General features: G+C 61.8%; 2 protein-coding genes across 3 annotated transcripts; both read right to left on the bottom strand.

The window, feature by feature from the left end:
* Positions 1-2,329: 2,329 nt before the first annotated feature.
* LOC130145004 (sulfotransferase 1B1-like) lies at positions 2,330-4,713 on the bottom strand. Of its 2 annotated transcripts, none has more exons than XM_056329368.1 (8): positions 4,566-4,713; positions 3,955-4,103; positions 3,604-3,732; positions 3,406-3,503; positions 3,103-3,229; positions 2,920-3,014; positions 2,663-2,843; positions 2,330-2,589 (listed from the first exon to the last, which is right to left on the bottom strand). In XM_056329368.1, the coding sequence occupies exons 2-8, from the start codon at positions 4,100-4,102 to the stop codon at positions 2,477-2,479; spliced, it is 891 nt and encodes a 296-aa protein (XP_056185343.1). In that variant the 5' UTR covers position 4,103; positions 4,566-4,713; the 3' UTR covers positions 2,330-2,476. The 2 variants fall into 2 exon arrangements, with proteins under 2 accessions (XP_056185343.1, XP_056185351.1); XM_056329376.1 differs by having other exon boundaries at positions 3,955-4,072; positions 4,566-4,710.
* Positions 4,714-7,162: 2,449 nt separating this feature from the next.
* On the bottom strand, positions 7,163-8,760 carry LOC130149913 (sulfotransferase 1 family member D1-like). Its single transcript, XM_056340168.1, has 7 exons — positions 8,590-8,760; positions 8,380-8,505; positions 8,189-8,286; positions 7,966-8,092; positions 7,784-7,878; positions 7,519-7,699; positions 7,163-7,404 (listed from the first exon to the last, which is right to left on the bottom strand). Exons 1-7 carry the CDS (start codon positions 8,732-8,734, stop codon positions 7,292-7,294), a joined length of 885 nt encoding a protein of 294 aa, XP_056196143.1. The 5' UTR covers positions 8,735-8,760; the 3' UTR covers positions 7,163-7,291.
* Positions 8,761-10,208: the final 1,448 nt, after the last annotated feature.

The following is a 10,208-nucleotide window of genomic DNA, read 5'->3' as shown; positions in this document are numbered from 1 at the left end:
GTACACCTCGGCATCAAGGAGCAGTGGGAAGAGAGGCACTGCACTCATATCAAGGGATTCAAAGTCCTGGTTTTACAAGAGCATTTACGAGGGAGCTGCACTCACCCTGGCCTGATTTGCTAGATGGTGCTTTTAAGGGCAAAGTTACTTCTGCAATCCCTCCTCTGGCCTCATAATCAAATACTGGTTTTGTTCCTGGAGTCTCAGCAGTCTGTGTATACACAAAACTTCTGGGGCACAGCATTTTAGCCTCCTCTAGCTGGTTATGTTGCATCTCTTCAGCTGCTAAGAAGGACTGTGTCTACAGCAGCAAGGGCAGGTGCTGTTTGGATTGCACTTTGAGCCCAGGGACAAAGGGTACAAATACAAAAAAACCCTGGTTCTCACTGAGAGTAGTGAATGAAAGCACTTCTTGAAGCATGTTTGATGCCCTATTCATTTCACAGGAGCTGAATCATGAAGAGGAAAGAGGTGTCATCAGAGAGTCATCTAACAGACCAGAGATGTTTCGGGAAAACAAAAAATTCTGTGCACTTCCACGCAAATGGAAACATCTAAGGAGCAAAGCAGGGGCAATTGGAAGGCCTGGCTTTGTATCCAAGCAGCAACAAGGAGGTAAGCAAGAGATTTAGGGAGGAAAGAAAATGCCTGGAATAAATTACAGAGGAACAAGTTGTTGACAGCAGAAGAGCAGTCTTTGGCAAGAGCAGGGGGGGCAAAATACATTGCTAAGTCAAAACAGCAGGAGTTAATGAAAGGAAATTCCTGTAGCAAGACATCACAATCTGGAGAGGCTGAGAGATAAACCAGCAGAGGAAATCCAGTGCCTGAATACACTAAGGCACTTTCAGCCTCAAAATACACAGTTGGAGAAGCTGTTATGAGGAAAGCCTATAGAGTCCCAGAGGATGGGGAAGATCAACGTGGATGAATTGCTGGTGGTAACCCAGTGCATGAAGTAAAGGACATTATTTAAAAAAAAAAAAAAAAAAAAAAAGTTGTTGAGAGGGAAGCTAATTCCCAGGGGAAGGCAGATGTCACAAGAGTCAGGGTTTCAAAGGCACATTTGTACAAGACAAAACTACAGAGTGAACACACACAGGGAACCACATCTGGCTCAGGAGCTGCTTTCCTATACGGCACCTTTACTGTGTGACAGAAGTGGCTGAAGCCACCACGAGCCACTTCAGGTATCTCTACTCTTGTCTGTAATTACCTGGATTATTTTTACTGTCTCCTCTTCTGGGATCTCTGGCTCCGTTCTGTTTGTACTGATGCTGCGAGGGATAGCCCCTGTTTCAGTGCTGGGTTGTGCCTGACTGCAGCCCTGTCACTGCACCTGTCCCCCAGGTCCCGGGTAATTTTTTTTTGGCATATTTCACCCACTCCTGAGAAAGAAATTGCATCTTCAGAGATGCTCTGTGCCTACAAGCAAGGAGTATTTCCTCTAGATTGCAGGCAAGTTCATCGTGCCTGTGTACCAAAAGCAAGAAGAGAGGATGATGAACGTGGGCAGGAGAGGACAGCACCTGAGGAACTGGGACCCAACAAACATCCAGTTTGCAGTTTCCTTTTCTTAAATGAACTTGGCATAAACCCAGATATTTTAAAAGCACCGGCTTTTAGCAATGCTGTTCCAGCGCCCTAGTTGCATCGTGCACTGCAGTGTGCCCTTCAGCTGTAGTTTTTCCGACCACACCGAGGGGACCCTCTCCTCCCATCCCCGGGGGACTTGCCATACCTGGTGAGTGACGCGGCTGTGGGGAGACTGGCACAGCACAGCGGCTTGCAGGTCCCTGGGAGCAGAACAGCACAAAAGCAATTGGCAAAATCCTCCTTTTGCCTCCAGCTTCATTGCTCCTAGGTGGAAGGACTGGTCCCAAGCTCCCCAGGCTGCGTCCATCTCCCGACCAAACTGAGGCTGGTTTTGTCCCCATCGCACTCACCTCATCTATTCCACACGGCCCCAGTAGTGATGGGGACATGGCCATCACCCTGCTCTGCCCTGTTCTGCTCCCCCCCTGCTCCAACACGTGACATCAGCAGGAAGGTTTCTGAGGTAGGAGGTGGTGGATGTGGGACCCTGTGTGAGCCGTGGCCATGGTAGAGATGCACATGTGGGAGCTGCTAACAACTTTTGTTCTGTGCTGGAAACCTCCCTGTACTGCATACTGGCTTTTTTTGGAGGACAAAAAAAGCCACACAGGCATAGCTTACACATGTCCTGAGCAGGCAACGTGGGGCTGGGGTGATGCGAGGTGGGGTGAGTCTCCGCAGCACTTTGTAGCAATGCAGCAGCTTTCATATGGGTGCAAATCTGGGAGGAAGATGCAGAAATAAAACTCTTTTATTTTTTGCAAAAGTCCCTCTGGCACAGGGAGGCTGGTGAGACGCAGGCAGGCTGGGGCAGTGCTGGAGCTGCTGCGAGAGGGCATGGCTGGGGGGGTGGGCTGGGGGGGCATGCAACGGCACCATCTCAAATCTGGGTGCGGAAGCGCAGGCTGGTGCCCGACATCTTCTGTGCGTAGTCCTGGTCGAAACGCTCACTCTGGGCCACAGTGAAGTGGTTCTTCCAGTCTCCAGTGGTGCCTGGGACAGGACAAGATGGGGCTCAGCGGAGGCCAGGGGGGACGATGCACCGGGAGCCCCCCAGGCCGCTCACCTTTGCGCATGAAGGGGGAGATGCTGTGGTCCATGATGTGGGAGGGCACCATGCTGTAGTTGGTGGTGGGGTTGTCCCGCATGACCTCAAAGGAGGTGTGTTGGGTGATGGCATCCAGCGCCGCCTCTGGCAGCTCCTGCCCCAGGAACTGGGCCACTTTGACAATCTCCCAACGGAGGTCCTGTGGGATGCAGACTGATGCTTACCCCTCCTGCCACCCCCCAGACCCCACAGCACCATCCTCCCCAGTACCTCACCTCCTTCAAGTCTTCATAAAAGAGGTAGAGGATGGGGTGATTCTTCCTCCGCTCCCAGTAGTCCTTTACATGGTCATACCAGGAGCCATATGCCACTGCATGGGGAGAACAAGTTAGGGAGTGTCACTGGGTGACAGCACCACACAGGGTCCCCCACATGCACCCATGGGTGCTCTGTCCCACCTCTGCCAGCCATGAACTCCTCCAGGTACTCGGCCCACGTCCCAGGATGCTTCTGGTACTTGTTCATCAGGTCAAAATGGTAGAAGGATACAGCCACATCCTTGGCATTGCGCCCCACGTAGACCATCTGCAGAGGGGCCATGGGGTACAAGGGGCAGCCCCAGGCCCCCCAAAAGGAGGATGCTCCAGCCCCTAGGGCTCACAACACCACTTAGGGTGCTGGAGGGAGCAGTGAGGGATCCTGCCCCACGGGAACAGGGAGGCTGCAGTGCCCCCAGGGCAAAGACCAGGGTTGGGGGTTACCTTGCAGCCGTTTTCCCAGAAGGATTTAGGCAGGATATGTGCAGGCAGGTGGGTCTTCACAACACGGGGTGAGGGCATGGTGGCCAGCAGGTCCGTCCCTGGTGTACCACAAAGCACATCCCCAGCGAGCCCTTGGCAGAGTCCCCCTGGGCTCAGCCCCTGCTGGGGTGCCTATGGCCAAGCCCCCACACCCGCTACCTGCTGGCATGTCCCCAGGGCCAGAGAACTCCAGCATGGGCACCCTTTTGGTGATAATGTCCCGCTTGCACTTCTCAGGGTCACCGCCTTGCAGGATCATGTCCACGATCTCACTGACCCAGGTGGTACCTGGGGAAAACAATCCACTAGAGGGTGGCCAGAGCAGCGCTGGGGTGCTCAGCACCGACAACCCCCTGGGCCTCAACCAGGCGCTGTGGGGGAGAAGGGAAATCCCACACAGCTCTGTCCTGACAGCCCCGGACATGCTGCACCCCCCCCCAGCAGTCCCCAGCCGTACAGTACCCTCACCCACCTGGCACTGCCACGTCTGGTGGGCTTGGGGTTGCTCACCGGATTTGGGGAAGGTGACCACCACGATGTCCTCAGGGCGGCTCTGGAAGTGGTCAACTCGTTCCCAGTTGTGGGCAAAGGCATTGACCATGGGGATGCCATGCACCATGAGCCAGGGCTGCCGCAGGCAGCTGTTGGGATCAGCCATCCTGCCGGGGATGGGGACACGTGGCAGGGCTGGACAGCGAGGGGGGACCCCTCACCCTGCCAGGGCAGCCGCCAACCAGGGCAGCACAGGCACCCGGTGCCGCCCACCTGGGGCGCGGCGGTGACGCCACTATCTCAGGGACCAAAGGTCACCGTAGCCCTTCTGCTACACACCCACGACGGGGACAAGGGTCCCGTCTGCAGGGGCAGGAGCCCACCTCATGCCCCAGCCAGGGCTGGGGGTGCCAGTGAGGTGCTGGCATCACCCAGGCAGGCACCTCCCCCCCCCCAGCTCAGCACCCTAGGGGAGCAGGAAAACAGGTCCCTGGGGTTATGTCAGCAGCCCCCAGCCCAGGGGAAGGTTTGGTACCCCAAACCCACCACCCGGCACCCCATGGCATGCAGCTCCAAAGGGCCGAGCGTGGGCAGGGCACCCACAGGGTGTGCCGAGGCACCTGGCTCACCTGACACCGTGCCGCTCTGCACCGGGACGGTGATGCCGGGAGGGTGACGACAGGAGGGTGGCACTGGGAGGGTGAAGGTGGAGGATGAGGAGACACGGGGCCTCACGGTGTTTTTATGGCGAGGAAAAGGGAATAGGCAGGGCTGGCTGGGACAGCAATCTTTGTCACCGCTGCAGCTGCCAGGAGGGAGGAGCAAGTGCTGGAGAGAAGCCAGCGGCTACTGACCTCTAGGTAGGGCCGTGGCGGTTATCTGTGGCCCCATCAGCACAGCTCCCAGCCCATGTCTCCCTGTGTGGGGACAGCAAGGCTGGCAGCAGCGAGCGTCACAGGGCCACTTCATCCCCTGGGGTCCCCAAAATCCCTGTTGCGCCCATCCATCCCGGCCACAGGAAGGAAACGGTCCCTTACATGCGGGCATCCCCGGACAGTGGCATCTGCCTCCTGTGGGGATTTTGGAGGCCAGCTGGCGGTGCAGGGAGCATGGAGGGGCACGGCTGGCGCTGGGGCCACAGGTCAGCACAGGCAGTGGGCAGCTGCCTGTACCACGCTGGCAGCGCCGCTCCGGGGGTGTAAAAGCTGGCAGAGGTTTTGCTGGCTGGGGGGGGTCAGGCTGCTTTCTGCCCCCCTCCCCCAGCTTTTTTCCCCCAGCTCTCTGTTGCATGGCATCATGGTGAAGGCCAGCTTGGGGGAGGCTACGTGAGGGTTTGAAGGAGAAAGGAATGGGGAGCTGGGCTGTCCCAGGACTCTCCCAGGGAAACCTTTCTACACGCCGGCCAGGATGGAAATGCTGGAGATGCCGGCTGTGAGACCCCCCAGGTGTGTTTTGTGGAGAGAGGCTTTGTGGCTCACCTCCATCTCCCAGAGGCTTGCAGGGACACTGAGCTCCTCTGAGCCCCCCACCCCACCCTCCCACCCCCACAGGCTCTCTGCTTGCGAGGCCAGGGCACCCCAAAATGGGCCAACCACCCTGACCGCGGCCGGGGTCTACCATTTACCTGCCTCTTTGTCCAGCCCTCTGGCAGGGAGGAGGCAAAACATTGCCCACGGCCTTGGGGCAGGCATTTAGTTATTTTCCCTTCCCTGGGTAGAAGATGGAGGTGTGGAGAGGTGTCTGTGGCAGCAGGAGGCCAGGGGACATCATTAGGGAAGGGACCTGGAGCGACCTGGTCCTGGCACTGCAGGGGGAGGGGTGCAGGGAAGGAGCGAGCTGGGATGGGGATGCAGTCCCCCTGGGGACAGCCCCCAGTGCCTGTGATGAGCTGTGCCATGCTCAGCACCATCACACACAGGTGGCAAGGGAGGAATCACAGCTTCCCAATCTGCCCACGGAGGCAAATGCAGGGAGGAAATCCCAATTCACACCCTGGGGGACCTGACCTGTCCCAGTGCGGGGGTCACCCCCGTAGCCATTCCCCGCTCCTCGCACCCATGCAGGGCTCACTAGTGGGATGTGGGTCGGGCTTGGTCACACACACACCCCGCAAGGCACTCAAATACAGGTCCAAAGTTTACAGGGTTGCAAAGCAGAGTGCAGCTGATATCGTGTTTCTGGGAAAAGGGTTTAAAGGTGCTGCTGGTGGTGACGTGCCCCTCCTTACCTGCTTCCCACAGAGGAACGCAAGCCAGGAGGGCGTGGGGAGGACAGAAGAGACGGCAGCCAGGGAGGGGGAGCAACTCACTGGTTTGCAACCTTTAGAAAAATGTCCCTGATTTGTTCCCAGGGCCAAGTTCTCGGTGAGATGGGACACGCAGTGTCAGGCATTGGGGTGTTTTGCAGGCAGGGACATGCCTTCCCTGCCTGCCTGTCTGTCCATATGCTAGCAAAACTGCATGTGCAACCTCCACAGGCAAAGCCAGGAGCTGGGGAAGCAAAGATCTCCATCAGCATTTAAATAAATGCATGGATGCTCTTTAGGAATCAGGTCCGGGTTGCAACTTTTTGGGGATGAAGCAATAGCATGAGATTGCCTTGCCAAAAAGCTGCAATCTTGGGAACTCAAGAACAGGCTGGAAACGGGGCAGAACCGGGGTTTTTGGGGTTCCAAAGCAAACCCTTGGCCCCAATAGGATGGGGACAGGTTTGCTCCAGCCATCCATCCCCAAGGGTTGGATGTTGCAGGGTGGGTTCCCCACCTGGCAAGTAGGACGGTGCAGCGGCCAGGGCAATAGGCCAGTGGGGTGGTGTTTCCCTTCACCTTTGCTCACAGGCTGACAAGCCCCAGCTGGGCCAGGTGCCCTGGGGCGAGCCCCACCACCGCCCGCTCTGTCAAGAAACTTGCCACAAGCCGGAGGCGTGAGAGCTCCTGCGCACACGGGAGCTGCCAGCGGGAGCAGCAGGTTTGCTGGCTCTCTGGGGTTTTTCCACTCTTCACTGATCTTTGATCCCTCCAGGCACCTTGGTAGGATGGGGCTGGGGCAGCCCAAGGCATCGGGAGCCAGCGGTGGGTTTTGGGAGGATGCCCACCCCTGGTGATGCCCGATCACGCTGCTTAAAAATCGACCGCATGCGCCCACGCTCCCGCCCGCAGAGCGTGGGGGTGCCTGAGGCTCTCCTAGGAGTCAGCTTTCCCACTCTCCCGCAAGTAAAGGATCCATCCTCCGGTTATCCCAATTTATTGCAGAGGGAAAAGCAAATTAGTGCAAGGATGCTCGGTCTGGACCCACCCTCCCCGCTGTGGAAGAGGGGAGAAGTAGAGCCCACCCTCCCCAAAAAGGGGGGTGAGCCCTCACACCTCCATCTGGAAGCGGAGGTCAGAGCCCACCATGTGCTCCCGGTAGTGCTGGTCAAAGCGCTCGTTCTGGGCCACAGTGAAGTGGTTCTTCCAGTCCCCGGAGATTCCTGAGGGTGGAAAAGTGAGTGGGGCAAATCCTGACACCCCCAAAATATTTGCAACCGCATATGGGGGCTGCAATACAGCCCAGGAACACCCCTCCACGGCTGACCAAACCCCACCTTTCCGAAGGAAGGGGGAGAGGCTGTGGTCCATCAGGGCTCTGGGGATGGTCTCGTAGTTGGCAGCAGGGTTCTTCTTCATCTCCTGGAAAGAAGTGTGGTGGAGGATCCTCGCCACCACCTCCTCCTCCATCTCCTTGCCCAGGAACCGCAGGATCTTCTGCACCTCCTGCCACGGATCCTGCGGAGTGGCTGACATGAGGAAGCTGCCAAAAAATCGGGGAGGGAGGAAACCAGGGCACCCTCGTCTCCATCCCACCCTCACCTTCTTCATGTCCTCATAGAAGAGGTAAAGGAGCTGCTTCTCCTGCTTCTTCTCCCACCAGCCCTGGACGTGCTGGTACCAGGACCCGTAGGCCACTGTGGGATGTGGTTTAAAGGTCAGCTGAAAAGTGGGGTGGTGGGGGACACTGCCTACCGGTGGGCACCCCGGGGCTCAGGCCCCACCTTTGCCAGCCAGGAAGGTCTCCAGGAACTCGCCCAGAGTGCCGGGATCAGGGTGCATCTTGGCCATCTGATAGAAGTAGTAGTAGGAGATGACGACATCCTTGGGGTTGCGGGCCATGTAGATGACCTATGGACAGCCGGCGATGTGGTTGGGGGGTGCAGAGTGGCACCCCCTCCCTGCCACCCAGATGGGGACAGAGGCAGGGGGCACCCGTGGCATTACCTTGCAGCCATTGTCCTGGAAGGACGCTGGGAGGAGATGGACTGGGAGATGGGTCTTCACCAGCCGCGGGGAGGGGGTTTTCTCCAGCAGCTCAACCCCTGCGGGACGGGGGGCTTAGCAGCGTGACCCCAGCACCCCCACCCCAGCCTCCTCCTCACCCAGCCCGGGGCGCGGCTGGGCGGGGGGCTCACCGCTCGGCATCTTGGGGGCCTTCATCTCCAGGAAGGGCACCCGGTTGAAGATGGCATCCCGTCGGCACTTCTCCACATCGCCGTCGTGGTAGATCAAGTCCAGGATCTCGCTCAGCCACGTGGTGCCTGCGGCGCAGGGACAGTGTCGCGAGGGCCGGCGTCCCCCGCCCTCCGCCCCGTGCCCCCCGCCCCTTCCCCAGGGCCACTCACCCGATTTGGGGTAGGTGGCGACCAGCAGGTCATCCGGCCGGGCCCGGAACGCCTCCACCTGCGGCCAGCCCTGCACGAAGCACTGGTACAGGGGGATGCCGCGGAGGCTGCCCAGCTCCTGCCGCGCCACCTCCTCCTCCCCCATGGCCGGGCCTCGGCAGCGGCTGGGTCCCGCCGTGCCCGGGGCTGTGGCCGGGCCGTGCCCCGCCCGCCGGAGTCCGCCCCGGATCACGTGCGCCGGTGCCGGTGCCGGTGGGGGATGCCCCGCTCCTGCCCGCCACCGCCCCCGGTGCCGCCGTGCCCGAGCCTGGGCCGTGAGGGGCCGGGAACGGGGCCCGGCGCCGCCTGCTCCCCCTCACGGCCGCGCTTCTCCCCCCGCTTCGGCCCCGTTAACGGGTGCCGGGCGGGCTCGGGGCTGCGGGTACAGCGCTGCCACACGGGACCGCGCCGCCGGCCCTGGGAGCCTCAGCCCCTCCCCGGGCGGTGATGGTTAACGGCAGCCGCCGGCACGGAGGGCGCAGGGCAGGCCGAAAGGGACGGGGGCCGGGGGGGCGGGGTGGGGTCCCCCGGGGAGCACCGGAGGGAGCGGCGGGAGCCCGTGGGGGTCCCGGCCCCAGTCCCGGCCGCTCGCTGGGACGGGACAGGCAGGTGGAGCCTTATGACTAGCGGCACGCGGCCGGCAGGGAGAGCAACGACGCTGCGGGGCGAGGGCGGGAGGGCCCGGGGGGTCGCGCCCCGGCGCCCCGATGGTGTCACCTGTGCCCGTACCGGGGGCTGCGGTGCCGCATCGCGGCCGCCAGGGGGCGCCACCGCGCGGGGCAGGTGCGCGGCAGCCGCCGAGGCTTCAAGATCCCCGCGGCCGACGGGGGGCGCCGCCGCAGCGTCTCCGCCCGGGGCCGGGGCCGAGGCGAGGGTGCCGCCGCGCCGGGCCCGGGTATCCCGTCTCCCCGGGGCGGCTCCGGCCGCTGCTCTCACGGTCCCGGCGCGGGGCAGCCGCAGCGGGCGGGCGGGCGGGCGGGAACCGGGGTCACCGCCGTGTCCCGCCCGCCCCGGGCGGCCTCGGGGTCCCCGGACAGGGCCGGGCAGGGGCAACGGGGAAACCGAGGAAAACTGCGGGGGCCCGGGGCGGCTTCTCCCTCCTTCCGCGCTCGCGGGCTGCGGCTTTCCCGGTGGGTTTCGGCACCGACCCCCTGCGGTGCCCTCTCGGGGGCGGCAGCTGCAGCTCAGCCCCTGGCGCTGGGGGTCCCCGGCTGCTCCCGGTTCCCACCACGTCCCGGCGGGGGGGGAGGGGAGGGGCCGTGTCCCCTGGGGAAGGAGGGGGCCCGGCAGGGCTGGGGTCTCCCGGCGTGGCCGGCGACCCCTCCTCGCCCGACTCCCTCCTCCCGCCGCGGGCACCGGCCGGCTGCTTCTCCCCAGCCCTTTCCCAGAGCGGCTGCCGGCGGGACAGACCCCCCCGGCCCGGTGCCGGCTCTGCTGGAGCCGGGGGGTGCGGGAGCAGCTGCCGGGGCACGGGGTCCCGCTGGGCCCAGCCCCGCCCGGCGCCCCCCTACAGGCGGTGCCAGGGGCCGGAGCCGGCAGCGCCGAGCACCGCCACAGCCGGGCCCGGGGCGGCTCCGGGC

This window comes from Falco biarmicus, chromosome 1 (assembly GCF_023638135.1).
Source record: "Falco biarmicus isolate bFalBia1 chromosome 1, bFalBia1.pri, whole genome shotgun sequence".
NCBI classification, from domain to species: Eukaryota; Metazoa; Chordata; class Aves; order Falconiformes; family Falconidae; genus Falco; species Falco biarmicus.
The sequence above is the reverse complement of the archived record's forward strand: the minus strand, read 5'-3'. Positions and strand labels throughout refer to the sequence as shown.

Excerpts from the sequence above, each read along its gene's own strand:
- LOC130145004 (XM_056329368.1), bottom strand. The coding sequence starts at position 4,102 with ATGGCTGATCCCAACAGCTGCCTGCGGCAGCCCTGGCTCATGGTGCAT. Across the intron at positions 3,504-3,603 it reads CCCTGGGGACATGCCAGCAG|GGACGGACCTGCTGGCCACC; the intron begins GTAGCGGGTGTG and ends GTGGTACACCAG. Across the intron at positions 2,590-2,662 it reads CTCCCCCTTCATGCGCAAAG|GCACCACTGGAGACTGGAAG; the intron begins GTGAGCGGCCTG and ends GTCCTGTCCCAG.
- LOC130149913 (XM_056340168.1), bottom strand. The coding sequence starts at position 8,734 with ATGGGGGAGGAGGAGGTGGCGCGGCAGGAGCTGGGCAGCCTCCGCGGC. Across the intron at positions 8,287-8,379 it reads GGCCCCCAAGATGCCGAGCG|GGGTTGAGCTGCTGGAGAAA; the intron begins GTGAGCCCCCCG and ends CCCGTCCCGCAG. Across the intron at positions 8,093-8,188 it reads TCCAGGACAATGGCTGCAAG|GTCATCTACATGGCCCGCAA; the intron begins GTAATGCCACGG and ends GGCTGTCCATAG.